Source organism: Pseudonaja textilis, chromosome 2, assembly GCF_049901715.1.
Source record: "Pseudonaja textilis isolate UNSWEBS1 chromosome 2, rPseTex1.2, whole genome shotgun sequence".
Lineage (NCBI taxonomy): Eukaryota > Metazoa > Chordata > Lepidosauria > Squamata > Elapidae > Pseudonaja > Pseudonaja textilis.
The window spans coordinates 146,666,012-146,688,341 of NC_141991.1; the positions used below are offsets into that span (position 1 = coordinate 146,666,012).

Consider the following 22,330-nt stretch of genomic DNA (forward strand, 5'->3'; position numbering starts at 1 on the left):
ATCATTTTCATAAATAAATTTTGAAGAATTTGCATGTAACAAGTTATCTCGCCAAATTAGCTTTTTTTTCCGCTTTGTGATTAGCTACCGGTAACTTGTTTAGCAGGCTGTTGAAACAGGGATAAGTAATATGTCTTACTTTCAGCAAAACATTTGATGAACTGTCCAATGGGATTCTGATGACCAAATCAATAAAATGTGCTCTGGATGGCATGACAGGTAAATGGGCAGGTTGCTACTGTAGTTTTAGAATTGTGCTCATCCAGGGTTTCTCATCAAAATGGATTTGGAGATTACCCATATGTTTCCTAGTATGATTTGATTGTTTATTGTACCCTGTGACTATTAAGTGTTGTACCTGATGATCCTTGACTCTTGACGAATGTATCTTTTCTTTTATGTACACTGAAAGTATTTGCACCAAGACAAATTCTTTGTGTGTCCAATCACACTTGGCCAATAAAGAATTCTATCTATCTATTTATGTACTCCGAACAACTGTTTTCAGTGAGTGGATGGTAGAAACCAATGGTCTCAGCTGGGAGTCACAGTTTTCATCATGCTCTGAGCTATAAATGCAGCCTTTCATGGACTCAAGACTCAACTAAATCTAATTTTTAAAATCACTTTGGAGCTTTTTTTCCTCCTTTATTGTTTATTTAATTATTTATTATTCAACCAGAGGTTGAAAAACCTTTGGAACTGCAAGTTTGCCAGTCACTGGGTAATTTCCCTTCAATCCTTTAAAAAAAATGTGTTTCCAGTTTTATAAGATCTTTATTTTTTGTTGTTTTTTGCAATACACAGGAAAGGGATGATTAGCAAGTTGGTTTTGGCAGGATTTTAAATGCTAAGACTTCGGAAGAAATTGATTTAAATAAAGACTTTGAAGTTAATTGGAAAAATCCTCTGGCATCAGAAAAAAATTGTCTTGTTGATGAATACGGAATTGAAGGTTGATTAATAGAGAGCAGAAGATGGCTACTTTAAAGGAAATGTTTGTTCTGTGGACTCAAGACGTACTTGAGCTTTTTAACTCTATACCAGAACCAAAAGTTATAGAAAGACAAACAAGTTCCTTGAAAATAACCAAATTGGATCTTAAGATGATCTTAAAATCATAGCTTATAAAAACAAAAAGGAGATTGAAATATTAGATTTACAAATGAAATTGGACGATCATGTAAAAATTTTAAAAGATATACAAATAATATATCAAAAGAGCAATTAGTTTAAATTAAAAGATATGAGACCTACTGGAAATTATAAATGGACTTGGATAAAGATTACAAGAATTTTAAAATAACAGATAAAGATAATAGAAGAAAACATAATTTTATTTATCGGACTTAAGGATGGGCAGGAGGAAGGAAAAAAATATGAACAATTGGTTTATTTGAATGTGGATAAATGAATTGCCATCTCTGGTGATAATGATTAACTTGATTGGATTGGTTTTGGGGGAGGGATGCTTACCTGGGTGTAATAGATTAGTTGCAATATCTACATTATTATTTTGATATGTAAATAAGGGGTTACCATTTCTGTAATGTTCAATAATTTTTAATTTTTTGCATTTTTTTTGTTAGTTGAGATTAGATTTTGATTATTAAAGAGAAGGATGAAGGGGATTAAATTAAATGGAAAGGGGGACTATATAATGCTTTTGGTATTTCTGTTTATTTCTATTGGACCATAATAACTGAAAATTTACAGATACATTTATAGAAAACAGGGTGAGGTATGAAATGAAGTTGCATTTGGCTGTATTTTAAGAGAGTGGTACGTTAATGTTGAATATATTTGCTAGAAATGAAGGAAGAAGTTATGTTTCTTACTACTTCCTTTTGGGGACTTTTTTTCTATTTTTAATATTTTTTTCCGTTTCTTTTCATAAATGTATTTTTGTATTAGGTTCTTAGATTTGACTAATATAATACTTAATACAACTGAAAAAATTACAATCGTGTACATGCAATATTAAAGATATGCAAACCTTGCTTCCTTGATGGAAGAAGCCCCTTCATAAGAATGCATGATAGTAATACTGTATAATGTATTACATTTTTAAAATAAGTACAATTTGTAAAATGAATTGTTCCTTATCTCATGTGCTAAATTTGTTTCCAGCAATTGGACAAAGGTGTGGGAAAATTCACTAAAATGACTGGGGACAGGGGAAAAAGTGAATTGCATAAGCAAGTTTAGGATTGGGGTAACTAGGATTTCCCTTCTTCTCTTGTGCAGATCCCACCTGCCCCTCCTCCACTTATTACTGTAAAATAAGTACAGATCTGGGGATCTCTTCCACTCTTGTTTTAAGTCCAAGTCAACAGGAAGTGAGAAGGCCTTTCCCTAGTGTTTCATAGAAGTGAACAAATGGGAAGGAACTCTTTTTCCCCCTCGCCATACTCCGAAGAGCTCTTTATCTCACTTATGCCCCTCTGTATCACACAGCCAAAGCAGCTATCATGATTGTGTTACCGTGGGGACGGCCAAAACTATGAGGAACTGTTGTAAGTACCCTTCATTGTTCATTGGAGCATTGTTACTTCAAATAGTAGCGGAATGAATGGATGTTAAGGGGGGGACTATGTGTGTTCTAAGCTCTGGCTCCTCTGTGCATATACTACATGTGTTCTCCATCTGAGTTACAACCCAGTTCCCCTACATCCCCTTTTCTTTTACCCGTAAGCGCTTCCCACCTCAGTCTCAGGCCTAGCCAGCAGCAGAGAAATGTTTGTTCGCTCCTCCTGCGTAAGGATTGCTACAGCCTCCTCTCGGTTTTGTACCTCCATGCCATTAATCTAAAAATGAAGAAAATGTATAGAAAAACAAGTTGATGGCAGATGGCATACCAAATTAAATGAATAAATCAATAAAATATAGCCAGCCTTCCCAAACTGAATCTTCTCCCGTTATCTTGGATTATGATCTGCAACAGTTCAAGCCAGCAAACCAATGTTGTGCTGATTGGGTACAATGGGAGTTACAGTCTACTATGAGTTGGAGAGGGCTATATTAAGCTGTCCTTTTTCAATTCTACAGCATCCTCCCTCCAAATTATTTCCCTTAAATGTTCACCTGGACAATGCGATCACCTTCCCGAATTCGTCCATCCTTGGCTGCAATGCTATTGGGACTGACCTAGTAGAAGAGAAATCAGATTAGGAGAACTGTTAGGGCTTTTTACCAACTGTGGGTTGGTAACCATGAGAACTGACTAACCTTGAATCTGGGCTGGATAGCTAGTAACCATTCATGTGTTACTGAAATGTAATGTAAATATAATTTTTCATCATAGACCATGTCTAGCAACACCTAGATACCCATCTAGACGCCTATAGCTAATCCCCATTTTAAGTACTGAGTAGAGAACCAAGGAACCCTAGCATCCTAACATGGTCAAGTGTCCTGTTTTCCTTTCCGGAACAAGTCAAAAGGATAAGGAATCATAAATACAGAAAGAGGACATATGCATTCTTCCAGATGCATTGGCATTCTCCATTAGGCAATGTTTGATCTCCTCCTGTCTGTGGCAGCCCCTCAAATATTGGAAGACTGCTATCATGTCTCCCCTGGTCCTTCTCTTCAGTAGACTAGCCAAGCCCAGTTCCTGCAATCATTCATTTATGTTTTAGTCCCCAGTCCCTTAATCATTTTGGTTGCTCTTCTCTGCATTCTTTCACTCAACATTTTTTTTATAGTGTGATGACCAAGATTGGATGCAGTATTCTAGGTTGTGGTCTTACTTTAAGGCTTTATAGAGTGATATTAATACCTCACTTGATCTTTATTGTATCCTTCTGTTAATGCAACAGGATTGCATTGGCTTTTGTGGCTGCAGCTGCACACTGTTGACTCATATTTAATTGGTTGTCTACTAAGACAGGGGTCACCAACCTTTTGGATCTCAGGGACCACCAAACTCATAATTTTAAATCCCAGAACCACTAACCGGTTCTGTGGGTGTGGCCTAATTTGTGGCTGTGGCTTGGTCATGTGACTGGCTTGGCATGGCTTGTATGTAAATATTATAAATATTTATATAAATATTGATTTTTTTTATTAAAAAAGCAACTTTTACCCAAAATCAGGAAAAGCGGGCAAGCAAATTGAGTTACTCACAGAATCACGGATTCATTCAGAGATCTATCTATCTGCCATTAGCTAGGTCAGTCTATCACACAAAATTTGCTAGCAAGCAAACTCGCAAAATTAACTCACAACACACCATGTATGTAAATATTGAATTTTTTTATATATAAAAAAGCAACTTTTACCCAAAATCAGGCAAAGCAGGCAGGCAGATTGAGTTGCTCACAGAATCATTCAGTGATCTATCTATCTGCCATCGGCTAGCTAGAAAGTAAGAAATCCAACCATTTCCTGCTTCCTAGCTCATCTAAATCTCCCAGCACAGCAGAACAGATGATGGTCGGAAAAATAGCAATTTAGCAGACAAGTGTGCTGGGTAAGGAGTGAGTGGACGGGGAGGGTTCCCGCGGGCCATGTGGGCTGCACAGCCTTGTGTTTCTACGCAGCCTGGATTAATTGCTTTGGGGGGGGTGCTCTGGGGGTGAGATTTCTCTGTGGCCCCCCCAAATTTTCTCACGGCCCACCAGTGGGCCGCAACTCACCGGTTGGTGAATGCTGCACTAAGACTAAGATCCCTCTCATTGTTACTGTTATTAAGCCTGGTTTCACCCAGTCTATATGTGTACTTTTGGTTTTTCTTGCCTAAGTGTAGGACTTTACTTTTCTCTACATTGAATTTCATTTTGTTAGATATGGCCCAGTGTTCAAGTCTGTCAAGATCCATCTGGATCTTTAGCCTATCATCTAGGGTATTGGTTATTCCTACCAGCTTTGTATCATCCACAAATTTGGTAAGTTCTCCTTCTAGTCTGTCATCTAAGTCATTTATGAAGATATTGAAGAGTACTGAGCCCAAGGTGGAACCTTGTGGTACCCCATTGCTTACTTCCCACAACATGAGGATTGAAACAATAGGAGAAAATCCAGGTTCCAGAGAGTTCCAGATGGAGAAATGGCAGATTAACGCACCTTCGTATTATTGGGACTATCTGAGGCAGAGATTGTCAACTAGATAGTGGGCCCAGATCTAGGGAGTTTTTGTGGACAAAAAAAGAGCTGAGAATGCCCACCTGTTTTCCAGATAAAGCCAGAATCTCAAATGGAGCCTGCTAAAGGACACTCTACCAACTCTACTTTCTAGAGAATATTAGGGTGGAGGGAAATATAAATGCTATCGAGATCTTGAAAGCAGCAGAATACATAAACTACCTGGTAAGTGTATCTCCAACCCAAAAGATTAAAATAAAAAAGAAATAATTATATGGAATTTAAAATATTAATAGCAAAATGTTTGCCAAATGTGCTAAGAAAGTTTAAAATGAATTAAGGGAATAGCTGAATTTGGAATATTGTTTGTTAAAGTACTTTTGAACTAAGTAAATAAATAATACATACCTCCATGGAAAAAAAAGATTGTTTAAATTTGTTAAGAAGGAGAATAAGTTGGTTTTGTTAAATGACTGCAGAGTGATTTAATTTTCAATTATTTTCTTATGCACAATTGGGAAAAAGAATATAGAAAGGTAACTGGAACTGAACAACATAAGACAATATTTGAACTCAAACTGTACAAATAATGAACATGTGATTGTTAAAATGTATAAACTTTGTTGAGGTTTGACACAGAAGAAAAAGTTAAAGATTCATGATGATATGGCCTAAGAGTTTTGGTTATAGTTCACAGATGGATGAATGGGGGACAGAATATGGTTAAAAGAATTGAAATTCAGAGTGTGTTATAGCTTAAGAGAATTTCTATAAAATGATGTAGTACTGATATATGACTTCGTAGAAATTATCTAAAATATATAAAAGTACTTCTAGTCAATTTTGGAAATGTGAAAAACATGGACATTTTAACTTACCATGCATAGTGAATGTGAAAAAGAAAAGGGATACTGGATTCAAATACATATGATGATACAAAGAATATTAAAGATCAATATTCAGATGAAACTAATTTTTTTAATTGGGAGTTATGGATAACCAATTACAAAAGACTCATAGAAGATTGTTTTTGCATATGGTAACTGCAGAAAGACTATTATATGCACAACATTGAAGAAGTATTAAAATACCCACAATAGAAGAATGAATTGTGAATATAGGAGAATTTGCAGAAATGGCAAAATTGACCTGTTTGATCAGGATAAAACAATAAATCACGTTATAAAAGACAGAAACATTAATGGACTTTTTGCTGAAAATTAAACAAAAAAGAAATAGTGATTTTTGGATTTGCTGACTAAAATGGGTTGAATATGGGATAGAGAGGAACCATGTAATGTAACCTTCGAGAGGGAGGAGTGGTAATATGGTTGTTTGTCATTTCTGTAATGAAGATCAGACGTTTCTGTAGTTATCAATTTCTTTTTTTCTTTCTTTATCTGTAGTGGCTTCCCATTTTATCTTTTTCTTAGCTTTCTTTTATGTTTCATGTTTATCTTTTATTCATATAAACATATTCAATAAAAATGACATATTTATAAAAAGTTGACCTCAGATCAGAAGCTATTTACTGCCACTGCAGATTGGGCCAACGGTACCTGGGCTCAATGCTTATTTGGCCAGGAAACTTACCTTGGGATGGTTGGCACCTCTGGCCCTAAACTATCCCTTCAAGCTGTGAGGAAGAAGGAGCAAAATATGCTCAGTATGGATTTGGTAGGACAGTATCATTAAATAAGTGACTTGAAGACAAACGTCTTGCAAATCCAATCTCTATCTTAAATATATATTTATATCAAGTTCAACTGTTGGAAAAATTCCACAATGCACTGGAGATCTACTCTGGTACTTCAAAGAGTATTGATTTTTTTATTGATTTATGTCTATTTACAGAGACTGCTGGTATGGAATGCTACAAATTGAATAGCTGTTGGATTTTAATCAAAAAATGTTCCTGGAATGTTGATTTGTGGTAAAACTAGTGATGACATTAAAAACCGTAACATTGTGATTTTTTAAAAAAGATTGCAAATAACAACTGCAAGGTTCCTGAGAATAGAGAAAGCAAGCCATAATCCCAAAGAAAATCTCCACCAAAATTGAATTAATCTGGGTTGCACTATTCAAAATGACCACTAGATGACAACAACAATGGACTGTGTCTCCTTTCTGCCATCTAGTGGTCACCTGGAGTTTTGCAGCTCTTTGCGGTTTAGTAGTCTTAAACAGATATAAAATTCCTATTTCATTAAGAAGGAAGCCTCTATAAAATTTACACATTCCTCCTTCCTCAATGAAAATAGTCTAGATTTCATCATAACTTCAACTTTGAGTCTAGGCTTCTGCTATCTCCAGTAGTAACCACCTTCATACACAAAACACAGTCCTACACAAAATTAATATTTCTTGCTGTTGAAGCAAGAACAGAAAATCAGCAATCATATACATGGAATCCCCACATGTCTCTTTCCCCCATTTAGCCTAACCTATTGCACCCCTTTAAACACTGCCCCTGACCCCACCTCTCCAACGTAGATGCCTACATCGTCCTCGTCATCAGTTCGATAACAAACCATCAGGCCCAACTTATCCCGGTGACTGGATTTGTACAACTCCACCTCCTGTAAGACAGAGAGAAACGCCAGACAAAGATCACCCACTGTTAGCAATCCATCTGACTCTTAAGATGCTCTGGAACAAAAGATTCCTTCAGTAAGAACTTAGTCTGATTCTTAATACTTCATACAGTCAGTTGACTAGAAGTTACAGCTCTCATTGAATTGGCTCTGTTTGGCTGTCTTTCCGCCATATATACTCAAAAAACCAAAGTTAGGTCTTCTGCAGGCATTATTATTCTTTTTTAAAAAATTCCCCACTCATAAGATAGAAGTAGATTGGCAACTCATAACCTGTGAGCTGCCTGCAGCCCTGTAACTCCAGATAATTCTTTAGTTTTTCTGCCAAAATTTGGAGATGTGCTTATCTGGTATCTCTGCAATAAACAGTGCAAAGTAGGCACATTCAAACAACTAAAAGATTTCTTGCTTCTGCTTGGTAGCCTTTGACTTATGACCACAATTGGGACCAGAATTTTTATTCCTAAGCAGAGTGGTTATTAAGTGAGTCAAGCCTGACTATTTTGCCATGGTTGTTAGCAAATCATTATAGTTGTTAAGTGAATCGTGGTCATTAAGTGAATCCAGCTTCCTCCATTGATTTTGTTCATTGGAAGCTGGCTGGTGAAGGTGGTGATCACATGGTCCCTGGGACATTGCAATCTCCTAAATAAATGTTGGTTGCCAAGCATCCAAATTTTGGTCAAGTGACCATGGGGAAACTTCAAGGGTCATAAGTGCAAGGGCAGGTCATGAGTCACTTGTTTCAGTGCCATTGTTATCTTTGAACAGTTGCTAAATGAATGGTTACAAAACTACCTGTTTTTTGCTTTTTCTAAAAAAAAAATCCAAAATGGTACCTCTATGTTTCTGGACCTACACTTATAACTCTTTGAACTCAAAATAATAATTAAAAAAATGTAGATTTCCCAGCCATTCCAAGTGACTTAGATATGGCTAAATAAGGCTCATTTCACACAAGCATACTCAGCACTCGATGGCTGTGATCTCAGCTGAGTGTTTATGAACGAATGTGTGAATAGCAAACCCACCACCTTTGTGTCACTTCAGATGTACTGTTTTTCAGCGGCATTCAGTGGGCCATCAACAGGGAAACTACTAAGCACCAGCGTTACATGCGGAAATTAGATTAAGACATTAAATGTTCTGTCATATTTCTTGTTAATCAAACACGGAGGCTGCTAAAAGAACCCAGTGATTATTAAATGAACCCATTTTCACCAACGGGTGTTTTTTTGCAGGAAATTGGAAATTAACACCAAAACTTGCCAAAAATCACAGTCATGTAACTCTGGAACATCGCAAATGGCCATAAATGTGAGCCAAGGGCACAACATGTGTTCACATGGCCATAGTGTGTGTACATGTGTTTGTACCTGTGGGATTCAAATATTTTTACTACAGGTTCTCTGGGCGTGGCTTGGTGGGCCTGGCAGGGGAAGGAGACTGTAAAGTCTCCAGTCAGAGGTGGTATTGGTCGGTTCTCCGAACTACTCAAAATTTCCACTACAGGTTCTCCAGAATTGGTCGGAACCTGCTGAATACCACCTCTGATGTGCGTGTGTGTGTGTGTGTGTGTGTGGTATGGGCATGTAGCTATTGGAATTTCAAAGACGGGTTTTAAGTAGCTCTGGGGAAGTCTATCATAAATCTGAATGGTTGCTAAGCAATCAGTTGTTATGTGAGGAGTACCTGTAAGGGGGATCTGCCACAAAATGTTTCAGTACGTCTCCCTCCAAAAAGAGGAGCTGTGTTTAAAATTCCAGCCCACCCCTTGGTCTTAGCAGGTGTCCTGCTGCCTTCTGCCAGCTCACCATTTCCTTTCTCATGATTCTAGGATACTAAGTGAACTCTGAGAATCTCAGTTCTAATCAGATTATTCTAGACAAATAGCAAGCTGCCTGTTCAGACCATGGTTTTCCCCTGAGCATGTTTCCTCCTTTATTGACCCTTTTGGCTCTAATTCTAAAGGCACTCATCTGTTGAATTCACAACCAGAAGGAGAAAGCTATTTCCCCCGTTCAAAATGAAGCAAGCCCTTCATCCTTGCTTCAAAGTTCTCTCACAATGACAAGAAGGCATTACCCTATATTTGACATTGGTAGACAATGTTTAAACATTTTCCAGGTGCAACCTTCACCCTTTTTAGAAAAAACATGGCTGTAAACTTTTTGCACTGATGTCTCTTCTGGATTTGGGGACCTATTGAGCAAAGCATCAACCAAGCTGGTTGGTTTTAGCCATTAGCTTTGATTTTAAACACCTGAATTTATTCTGATGTGAAAACACATCATGGTAATCCAAAATCCTGCTCTAGCCAGAAAGTTGAAATGGCGTTGCAGTTTCAACGCATTCTCACCTCGTATTCTAGGTCTTCTGCTCTCTCAGCCTCTGGAGCAGCTCCTTCCATGAATTCCACAGGGTCATAATATTCATGAGCAATTGAGGGGCTTTGAAGAAGAAGGAACAAAGGATAGGAAGGTAAGTTTTCCGCTTTCCTACTTAGAACTTTCCCAGGCTCTTTCCAATCAAGTGTAATTTCATCAAACAGATACCAGAACTTCATGTGACAAACTTAAGATAGGAAAAGGTAAGACAGAGCCAGGGTTTTCACAGGACGATATGAAAGGAAAAATTCTATTGCTTACTTTTTGTACTTCTGAAAAGATGCAATAACTAGTCTGATATTTTCATGTACAGGTAGTCCTCAACGTACGACCACAATTGAGTCCAAAATTTATGTAAAACTTTTGTTAAGTGAGTTTTGCCCCATTATACGATCTTTCTTCCCTTAGTGAATCACTGCAGCTGATGTTAGTAACCTGGCTGTTAGGTGAATCTGGATTCCCCATTGACTTTGCTTGTCAGAAGGTCCCAAAAAGTGATCACATGACTCCAGGACATAAAAACGAGTCAGTCCCCAAGCGTCTGAATTTTGATCATATGATTATGGGAAAACTGCAAAGGTTGTAACTGTGAAAAATGGCTGTAAGTCACTTTTTTCATTACTGTTGTAACTTTGAATGGTCACCAAATGAATTGTTGCAAACTACCTGCATTCAATGCATGTTAGGTTTTTAATCTCCTAGATTGATATTATTGGCTACCCTGGACTGGCTTGTACCAGAAGTGTACAAGATATAAGTACAATCAATGGTAAATAAAGAAGACGAGACGATATTGTGTCTTCCTCAGGGTAATGCTTACAGATCAGGCAACCCGTAGGGTTCCATCCTCACAGCCGGAGGGCTTGGTGGCCGCATCCTGCCTAGATCCATTAAGTGTTCAAAGGTGATGTCGGTCTGGGTTCCACTATCGACCAGGGTTGTGATTTCTCCTTGAGAGGTGGATCCCTCACCACCTCCACCTCGGCTACGAGGACTGCGCCGCAACACCTGGATGACCAGAGGTTCCTTAGAGCACCGGAGGGCCTCAAGCGTCTGCTCCTGTGAGAGACGGGACAGTTCCCGGCCATTCACCTGAAGGGGGAAGAAGAAAGAAAGCGGATGTCAGAACGTTCTAAATTCTTCTTCATGTGTCCACTGTGAAGTCATCCTCAGATATCTTTAGACTTGAGGTATTTATTCATACAGTACTGGTTTTGCAACTTCCCAAAAATGGCTTCCCCTCTTTTTTTAACGGAAATATTTTCTTCCGTATGAAGGAAACAGCAGACTGGCCTCCATTTTATTTGCCCAAAAGGGGATTGCAGTTCGCCTTTTCCTCCATTCTCTGCTGCAAGAGCACATTGTAACAATGGACAAAGAGAGACTGCTGGGTTAACAGCAGGTTTTAAATGTCACAAAAGAGCAGCTGATCATTAAATTATTGAAGATATTATCATTGTATTTTCATGTCCACGGAGAGTGAAAAATTGTTACACTAGGAGCCAAAATAACTTGACATGATTTGTATATTATATATCTTGAATATATGTGTGTTGTGGGAGGGGGGGGTATCTTCACACATATTTCTAAATATGGTACCACAAAATCTTCACCTTTGGTTTACTCCTAGCTGCTGCTCTTCAGACATTCCCAGACCCTCCAGAATACATCCATGTTATCCCAGTTATATTTGTTTATAATAGGTGATTATGGAATTCCAGCATTCAGTCCACTTTAGCATTTGACAATGTCATATTCTCCAGAGATCCTGGATTATAATTTGCATCACCACCAAATTGATAGTCATACACTGTGTGTACAGATCCCTCTAGGGCGCCAAACTGGGAAAGATACAGAGCTACAGTTTTATGGGTTAACCCTAGACGACTAGGCGCCAAGATTCTAGAGACTAGCATGATTCAATTTTCCCATTTTAGCAGTAGAAACACAGAATTTTGAACCAGGCAGTTTGGTCATCATTCATTATTTCAAGAAAGCAAAGAAGTTGTAAACAGGATACAATAAAATTGGCATGATAATGGTTAAGTGCATTAATTAAAAATTAATGATTTTTATAGTCCCTTCTTATCCTAGAATGCTATATGAGCTTTCATGAAAATTATTACAAATTGGTGTATGAGAGTTATTTAAAAAGGCAGGAAGCTCCTGCAGTTTAGGAATGTCACTTTTCTGGATTGTATCAGAAGAAATGTACTTGTCTGGCAATTCCTCTTTCTGGAATCATTCATAGTAATATAGAATGGAGCTGCGGCAATAACATGCACTAATTATTATTCATATAAATGTAGTAGTCCTTTGAGATCTTGTTTCAAATGCAAAAAGCACAAAGACAAACATATGAGCAGACTCCATTATTAGGAGAATCTATTTATTCAGCGCTCAGCTTCTGTAATAGAGAGAGTCCCTAAATATTATGGGCAATTCATAAATCAAGAAACTCAGTAAAACATATATAAGGATAGATCCAATTTTATCCTCAGAACTATCTGAAAAATAGGCTTAACTCTCATGGGTAATAAACCGGAGGCTGGGAAGGGAAGCTCATTAAGCTCAATACTCTTTAATTTAAAAAAGCTTGCATAGGGTTTTTTTGCATGTTAGAGAAAGAGCCATCTTCACAGTCTATTAATTCTATCACTGTATCTCATGATGCAAACCATGTATTGGAAATTCTATAGGTAACCCTACACATTAAAAAGTGCATTTTGTTTTTGCCTTCCAAAAGTCTCCCTCTATCCTATAAACCAGTGTTTCTGGCATGCTAGCTGCGGATTTCTGGGTGTTAAAGTTATTACGGTTGAGAAACATTGTTCTAATCCACTTTTAAAAATGCCTCTGTTCAAGCTCTTCGCGCTCTGCCTGGGGCGCCCAGCGCAGCTGACAGGCGGGCCCTCCTGTCTGGCGGCAGAGCTCTCACCAAGGCAGCGAGCACCTCCCCACCGGGCCCTCCGCTCATCCCACCAGGGCCGCGCCGGAGCCATGCGGGCTGGGCAGAGCTGGGAAAGCACCCGTGGCTCGCTTTCCTGGCTCTGCCCAGCCCGCACGGCCCTGGCGCGGCCCTGGCGGGATGAGCGGAGGGTCCGGCGGGGAGGCACTTGCTGCCTTGGTGAGAGCTCTGCTGCCAGAAAGGAGGGCCCACCTGTCAGCTGCGCTGGGTGCCCCAGGCGAAGCTCTTAGCGCTCTGCCCGGCGCCAGGCAGGGATGGTGGCTGGGCCCTTCTCCCGAGGTGGGCCGATCCTGCGCTGCGGCTCCGGGAGATTCGCCTCCCCACTTGGGGTTGGGCTGCCCTCTCGGGCAGGGGAGGCTTTGTTGTAGTAGGGTGTCGTTTTTAAAATAATTCGCTTTACCTTCAAAGGCAAAGGGAAGGTGGCGACAGGAGCACCTGAAGCCAAGTGTCTCCTCAGGGTTCCAGTTGCAGGGAGGAGCCCTGACTGGCCGCTCGTGGCTGCGCCAAATGCCGTGGCGTTGCTCTAACGCCGTGGCAGCAAGGGAGAAGGGAAAGTAACGGTGGTGGAAGGCCTCCCGAACATCCAAGCTGTCGCCGCCCACCCACCCGAGGATGCAAGCGGGGGGAATTAAGTCACCCCCCAAAAGAAGGCCTAGCCGTTTTTTGGGGGGTCAAAAAAAAAATAAGGCCCGGCCTTATTTTGTGAGAAACACGGTATTACTCATGCTTAGTGCTAACAGTTCTCATAGAAAGGATCCCTGTCTTGTTTAAGAATGGACCTCAGAGCCTGTTCTCTCATTCATAGGTCTTTAATGCTGCTCCTCTGGTGCTGCTCCTCTGGTGCCAAATGAAAGCATAGCTCAAGCGGTGCTTACTGAGAGAATGAGACTTGGGGCTAATTGATCAAAACCTGTTTTGTAGAGAGATTGGGAATGCACCCAATAAAGATACTCCTCAACTTACAACTCTTTGGTTAGTCACCGTTTGAAGTTACAATAGCACTGAAAAAAGTGACTTATGACCATTTCCCCCCACTTATGACCATTGCAGCATCCTCATGTCACGTGATCAAAATTCAAATGCTTGGTAACTGGTTCATATTTATGATGGTTGAAATATCCCGAGGTCATGTGACCACCTCTTGCAACAGTGGTGGGATTCAACTGGTGTAACAACTGGTTTTGTGGATGTGTGATTTGCGCGTGCGCAACGTTTGAAAACCGCCTGTTTTCAGCTCTAAAACTCACTTCCGATTGCAGCCCTAGTAAGTACAACAGCTGATTCACACGGCAATCTGCTCTGCCATGCGAATCAGCTGAGCTGCAAAACAAAGAAATATAGGACAGACTAGGGCAGGTGTGGGTGGGCGGGGCCAACTGATCACCGGAACTACCAGTTTGCCCAAACTGGGGAGAACTGGTAAGCAGCCCACCCATGTCTTGCAAACTTCTGACAGGCAAAGTCAATGGGGAAGCCAGATTCCTCCCAATTAAAAAGCTGGCTGAGGAACTCTGGGAGTTGAAATCCACAAGTCTTAAAGTTGCCAAGGTTGGAGACCCCTGGAATAGTAGAAATGGGTCTCATTACATTCTGAGTATTCAGAGAACCATCCCTGAAAGATGATTCAGCATATGATCATCTAACATACCTTTCCCATTTCTGTAAGACCAAAACCCAACACTATCTCCTTGCACTGGGGTTTGTTAGTATCCATTAGGATTGCCATCATCACCATCTTCATCATCCTCTGAAATGGCCAAGAACCCTACTCTACCCTATCTAGCACAAGTGCTTATTGCTGCCAAATATAAACACACAAACGAGATAAAGGAAATCTGTCCAATTTTTCTTCCCAAATAACGGTTACACAAATCTATCACAAACAACACTTCTGTTTAGACAGACCTCTTGAGAAAACTCCAAATCAAATGCATCTCCCTAATCAGGCAGACGGTGTTCATCCGTGGCTGACAGTTATACTGATTTATTAGGTGGACCTGCCTGCGATAGTAGCTTGATTCATTCACTGTGAAGCCATGGTTGATTTTAATCAGTTTGTTGAAAAAGCTACAGTGGATAGTTTATATTCTGCTTATCCAGAAATTCTGGTTCACGAACTAAAGTGCCCCCAACTGAACAAAGCAACATATTATGTAGCTTCCTCAGAGGGGCATACCTTTTAAGGCTCAGGTGGCTCCTGAAAATCTTGGTGTAGCGCTAAGAAGTTTCCAGAAATTGCCACCATACTGCAATTGTTATGATCTCAGAAGGGAAGAAATTATACAGTGCATGTCAGAGTGTTTGTGAGAAAATCCAGGAGCAAAACACAGCACACACAGAGGCTTTGTCTTTTAACAATGGTTTATATACAAGACCGCTATATACCGTATTTATCGGCGTATAACACGCACTTTTTCCCCCTGAAAATAGGGGGCAAATGATGTATGCGTGTTATACGCCGATGTCCAGGGAGCGGAATCCTCTTTAAGGGATCCCGTTCCCAATAGTGCCTAGCGGCGGCGCAGCGTCGTGACGTGATGTCAGCGCTGCGCCCGCCGCATATTTTTTTCCTGAAATTTCCCTCTTAAAGGGAATGCGTGTTATACGCCTGTGCGTGTTATACGCCGATAAATACGGTACATATACATGGTAGGCAAATACCTGGCAATCAATCAATCTTCTTTACTCTTCACAGAGAACCAAAATGGAGACAGAACATAAGGAGAGAGAGGTATGCCCTCTCATGGCCTCATATATGAGCTTCTTAAAGTGGTAAAACCCTGTGAGACCCATCCTCAGTCTTAAAGCGGCAATAACCATGCTGATTCATCCTCATTGCATCAGCCTTACAACGGCTGGTCATCTATTAAATCTCAATACCTTGACAGTGCACATATTGGTCAAACTTAATGTTTAAAGGTTATAAATGAAATCAAAATATACTTTATTTAATTTTTGACCTGGCTTCATGCCTTGCTTTTTGAAAGTTGACTGACTCCAACATGTTATTTAAAGGCCATAGTTCAAAAATATTATACATCATTGGACTGGTATATTTCAATACAACCATGGTGTGTTTCAGGTGATGGGTCTGTTAGAAGTACAAAACACTGCTGGTTGATTATAATTGGCTTGAGCTTAAAAAAAGAGGAGTTGCAGTAAACTGAACCAAAATAATCCTATTTTTTAAGAATAAGTACCCTTAAACAGCTAGTGGAGTTCATGTTCCATTTAGCTCAACACAGACTGCATTGTTTGGCAATGCTCTCCAAAATACTCTCCTACCAGTGTAGATGGACTCCAAGTCCCATTATTTTTTTTTAACCATTGGCCATATTATCTGGGATAGAAATCTGGGAATCGGCTGCACATTGTGAAAATAATAATGTTTGGGTTATAAAGGCCAGATAAGTTGAAACAAAAGGGCTATTTGAAATTAGCTTTTATGCCTGTCTTGGGATGAAAGGAAGATAACAACAGAGACCCATCTTGCAAGGTTTCCTAATGCTCACTTTCAGTTTTGTTCAGCTATATAAGCATGTTCAGAATTCTTCTGTTTTGGTAAATTAAAAAGAGGACACAATAAAAAAGAACCCTTAGATTAAAAATCAAAGAAACAAGAGAATGGTTGTATTAGAGGTAATCCTGGCTGGCTATTACCGGTACACCCTATGCCTCTCCCCAAAGCTCCAATGTCTCTGTACATAAAAAGCTGTTGTCACTAATTAAAAATAGGCTGGTAGCTGATTCTTGAAGGAAGATAAAACCTTAATGCAAAACCTCTTGACTTAGGCAATTCTCAAGGATCTTCATACTCTTGAAGTTCCAAGGACAATGCATTTCTCCTCATAAACCTCAAACTGATAAATAATGCCTATAGTTCCTCATTTTACAAACCCTGTGGTACACTCCCCCTTATTTGGCTTCCCAGAAGGCACACCCCCAGCACACCCATTTCCTACATTGTGTGTGTTCTGTCATGGTCAAACAAAATGCAAGACATGATGCAGTTACCGTGGGAACTTGCCCAGCCACTTCATTATGCGTCACAGGCTGACGCACCTGTGAGTTTGTCGTTGTGCGGTGCATCTGTATGCAGAAGGATTTCATGCATCACATTTCCTTTTGCTGAACAGACGTGTGTGTGTGTGTGTGTGTGCGTGTGCGCGTGTGCATGCGCGTGCCTGCATGGGTGCATCTCTCTTTCTCCATCACTGCAGCTGCAGTTGCCATGGCAACTGAAGTGATTGATACAGGCATCTGCAGCTGGGGAGAAAAAGGAAAATATGGGTAAAAGGGATCAAAAGCAAAGCACATCTCCTTCCTACTCGCTACCCTCAAACTCTAGAAATGGGTGGGTGGGTGGAGGAATATGAATTATCCTCCTTTCTTTTTCCTCTTCCATTTGGGGCTGTGGAAGTTCAAGGTGGGCAGGAGGAGAATCTGGGAAAATGGATAGTTTGCTTGCCTTGCCTTGAGGACCACCAGGGGAACATTCCACGGAGGTGGGTTGGGAGGGTTAAGATATTAAGTAAAAAAAATAATAGAAAAGATTGTGGATGCTGGGGTGGGGGTGGGGGACAAATGATGAAGCATCAAAGAAACTACAGGGTAGATAAAAGAGGCTACCTTAGGAAAACTGTGAGGAAGACAAATGGATTGGGGAGGGGCTGTGGGTGGGAATGAGGAGGACATGCTTTGCCTAAGGAAGGCCCTGTAGGAATTTATAACAAATGCCAATTGCATTCCTGGAGTGTTATCCAGCCTCAGCCCTTCAGCTGATGGCTCCCCATAGCTTTCCTTTGTGTGTTTATTTTTTTCTTCTTCTTTTCTTTTCTCCAAATTGCTCTTCAAGTGATCATCGTTTTCCCCGATCTCTACTCTCTACAAGATCTTTTCCCCTTCTCCATTTTTCTACTGAGCCATGGCCATCCCGCTCTCCAATTTTATAAAAACCTTTGGCTGGAATCTAACATTAGAATGCAAGGTTCAATCCCACTAGAGCAGAGGAGGCCGTAAGCAAGTGTGTGCTCTAGAGAGATTTTTCTGTGTGTCTACTATAATCGTTTCAACTGGGAGAAGAAACTATGAATGCATAAGAAGCATCATTGTAAAATGATGGATGCCACAGCAATTGGACATATTTTTCTAGATACGTATGGCATTATTTGTGAGTGTAATTTTTTGCTTGAAAATATAATGTATGTCTACAAGATGTTTATATTGTTGCTCACTGCACTGATAAATGCCATTCTGTGTTGTATGTACTATATGTCTTTTGTATACAACAGAGCTTAACCAGGGTTTTGTGTGTGCGTCTGTATATGTGTGGGTATATCTGTATCTACTACAAGAAACAGCCACATTCCTGTCCTGTTAAGGATTTTGTGTATTCATGTGTGGGGATGCACATTGAACATGAGAGAGTTATACTATATTTTCTCCATCTATTTTTTAAATATTGATATGCCATATCAATAATAAGGATGCATATAATCCTTAATACTGATAGTGTTGCTATTTTTGTCTATATAGTGCCTAACCAGATTTGGTATGGCCTGACCAGTGTGTCTTTTTACAAGTGTGTTGACAAGTCACACTAAACCCAAATAAAACCAACCACACAATGCTTTAATTTGATGGACTTGGGCCATCAAACTTCTAAGTAATGTGTTCAAGTCAACTTAAGCCACAACTACAGGTGGTCCTTAGTTAATGACTGCAATTGGGACCTGAAATTCTGTCAGTAAGCAATTAAATTCATCACATGACTACACGATGTCACTTCTACTGCAGTCATTAAACAAATCACCTGTAGTCATTAAGGGAGACATCATGTGACCAGGACCTGCAACTTACTGCCAGCATCTCCATTGACTTTGGCAGAAGCTTGCACATGGTGATCTTGTGACTTACGGGATGCTGCAACCATTGTAAGTTTGAGGACTGCTCAAAAACCTGTTTTGTCATAAATTCGAATGGTCATTAAACAGGATAATCATTAACTGAGGACTAATTGCACCCAAATATTTTCTTCCCTTGGGAAGTCAACCACTGATGCTAACCTTACTTTGCAAAGGACCATCTTAATTCCAGTCCAGCATTTTCTACCAACCTGCAGCCAGGTCGCCAGGTCTTAGGCAATTCACAAGCCTGTAGACATCATCCTATGTATTGTAGTATGTCATATTCAAAGTTATCCTTTAGATTATTTAATTAGCAATTTGCTATGTCTAGGCATAATATTCCTCCAGGTGTAAAACCTGGGTGGTGAAGGTCCAGACCAGTATATCTTATATCTTTTTCCTCTCAGAGCTTCTTTCCACTAATTATGGAAGACCTCAAAAAACTTTTGTTTGTATGGGTTATATGTATTGATATTTACCATATTAAAAATTAAAATTGACACATTTGCTGCTGCTACTGCTTCTCATGATTGTCTGATGAGATTTTAATATTGTGTTATTATTTTTTAACAATAATTTTGTTCAATTTTTTGTTCAAAAATCAAACATTTTGATTTTTCAGACTCTTGAGAGGGTGTTGGAGGGACTCCCAGAGATCCTAGGAATACATTTTAAGAATTACTCTGGGTTTTTTATTTTATTTTAATGATCCTGTAATCTATTGCATCAGGGTGAAGTAAGGCAATTGAATGGAGAGGACCATTTACTGGGCGATACTCCTCCTGATGCCTATGCAGAGTTCACAGCAGATATCTTCTCTTTGCCCAGAGAGAGAAATATCTACCACTACCTAGGATAAAATTTAGGGCCTCCTGATTGTGAGGTGAGAGATCCACCTGTAGGCCACCATGATGCTCTTAAGAATTGCTCTGGATAAGATATTCTTTAATGCCTGAGGTATTGTAGGCCAGAGCTAGTAACCCCAATTTCTTCTTTTTTCAACTGTGTTGGGTTTTGTGATGGCAATTGGTCCATTAAACAGCTTATGAAGTTAAACCAGGGGAGAAGATCATTTTGTTCCATGAAAGAAAAAGGCTATGGCTAAAAATTGTGTGACAGACCCTATTACTTAATTTCTATAAATTGGCAACAAATTTTGATATACATTCATTAACAATCAAAACCACAGGTGCAGAATCTGCTGAAAAAACTCACATTGTCTTGAATGGGTCTGCTTAGAGAATACTGGAATTCTGTTTCATTATTGCTTTGAACCTATGTAAATATCAAGACCAGTATATATAGATGTCTGTATTCACTGATTTTTCATGACTTAATAACATGTAGTTGAACATGTGTCTATTTATTGATAGACACAAACGATGCTATTCTGAGCAATTACTGTCAGGCTTAAGTTATTCTACTTCAGATACATTATGCAAAGATTGACTCTTGGGACCAGGCTGTAATGCTAGGAAAGTAGAAAGGAAGAGAAGAAGAAAGAGAAGAAGAGGACAACCAGTAGAGAGATGGATTGACTCAGTTGTCGTGACAATGGGGTATCATTGAAAGAGCTGAAGGACCAGGACAGGCCACCATGGAGGAAAATCTCCCTGTGTGGTTGCTAAGATTCAAACTAACATGACAGCACATAATCAACCAACCAATACATTAATCAATTAATAACTGGTGATCAAACAATAAAACTTGCAGGAGTCAGTCAACAGAAAGAGACATTTTACATGCCCCATCCAAACAACAAACTGCACGTTCTTGTTACACTCTAAGATACAAAGAATTTTGGAGTTTACAGAAATGGTTTCCTGTAAATTTCCCCTAAAGTTCAAAATAAGAGGTTCATAGCCTGTTGTAAGAATTCATTGTGCACTGAGAGTTTGGGAGATGGACCTGGAAGACCTGAGTACAGATTGCAAGTCTTTGGATTGGATTGGAATTTGTGATATTATTTATTGTACTAAAGTGGCTGCTGGGCTGACAGTAAAATTCTAGATGTGTTTCTAGCCACACGGATTGAGAAAAAGGAAGGAAGGAAAAGCTGGAAAATGCTATTTGAAATTATACTGTACAGATAGTCCTTATGATTGATTACTTAGTGACCATTCAAAGTTATGCTTATTCCCCCCCTCCCCAAACTACTTATAAAAATCTGATGTTTGGTGTCCCTCCCTCGTAGTGACAGGACCACATTTACACACATTTGTAGAGCCCCACAGCTGCAAAATTTATGAATTCACCCAATGGATGTTAAATCTGCTGACTATTGCTGATCTCTACCTTGCCTCAACTACAGTTGTGATACTGATATTACCTTGATTTTTCATGTGCTGTGCCTGATAAAATGATTGGCTGACACCTCTAGGTTAGTTATTTTCTTTTTTGCAAGTCACCAGCCAGCTGAGAAAGCATCTGCCAATCACAGCCTGCAGCAGGAAAGGAGGCTGGATCTAATTGTGGAATTCTGTCCATCATCTCTAGGCTCCACCCCGAGCCTTTTCTTCTACTCTGTTTTCTTACAGTCCAAGGTAAAGAAAGTTGCAAAGGGAGCTGTGTTGCATGCAGCCCCTTTACTTAGTTATTCTCCTTTCTTCTTTTCCTTTCTCTGAGAGGCAAGCCAGATGCTATCTTCTGTACTCTTCTGTGCTTGTGTGTTCAGTCCTTTAGTGGCAGATAAGGCTGATGTGAAACCAGATCAGAAGATGTGTATGTGTGTATGTATGTAATGCCTTCATCAGCCTGAAATGGCCACTAAATACTACTTTGATCACACCCACTATTTAGTCATCTGACCTCACCTCTAACTCAAAAAGATGCAGCCTGGTGTGACTTTTGGGATGAGACTATTTTAATTCTCAATTGAAAGGTAATACTGTTTTCCAGATTGCTTTAAATCTTTATGAAATTTGTTTCTTTTCTTTGGCCATTTCAAATCCAAGAAGCAAAAGAGCAATATATCATTCCTTGCAAATAACATTTGACTATATGGTATTTCTTGTGTCATGATTTTCTATACTCTGGTTACAAGCAAATGCTAGTAATCTTTGGATTCAAATGAGTTTCAACTTTATTTGTTGACTTTTTATTATATACTCAATACTTTTCCTAATGTATTGTTTGACACGTTGAGAATATTTTACTTCCAGACTTTGTGAAGCCTTATAATAAAAACGGCATTGTGAATTCTAAAATGTCTTGTTTCAATGTTATTGAAAGTAAAAATGTTAAACTAGAATTTATGCTGAGAATTAAATGCAATGACTCCCAACTGGCGCTCCCCTATACAAGATAGACCAATTTTCATTGTTCATGCTGATTAGAATTGATCAAATATAAGATATCACAAAGTTGGCAGGTTAGGGAAGACTGTTT

At 39.5% G+C, this 22,330-nt stretch overlaps 1 protein-coding gene across 1 annotated transcript in view; it reads right to left on the reverse strand.

Moving 5' to 3' along the window:
* Positions 1-22,330, reverse strand: part of PDZD4 (PDZ domain containing 4) — a 30,239-nt gene that overhangs the window by 5,377 nt on the left and 2,532 nt on the right. The window contains exons 2-6 of the mRNA XM_087925787.1: positions 10,890-11,161; positions 10,042-10,132; positions 7,569-7,667; positions 3,085-3,147; positions 2,706-2,807 (exon numbers count right to left, since the gene is read on the reverse strand). Coding sequence (XP_087781913.1) covers positions 2,706-2,807; positions 3,085-3,147; positions 7,569-7,667; positions 10,042-10,132; positions 10,890-11,161 — 627 coding nt within the window. The remainder of the gene's footprint in view (positions 1-2,705; positions 2,808-3,084; positions 3,148-7,568; positions 7,668-10,041; positions 10,133-10,889; positions 11,162-22,330) is intronic.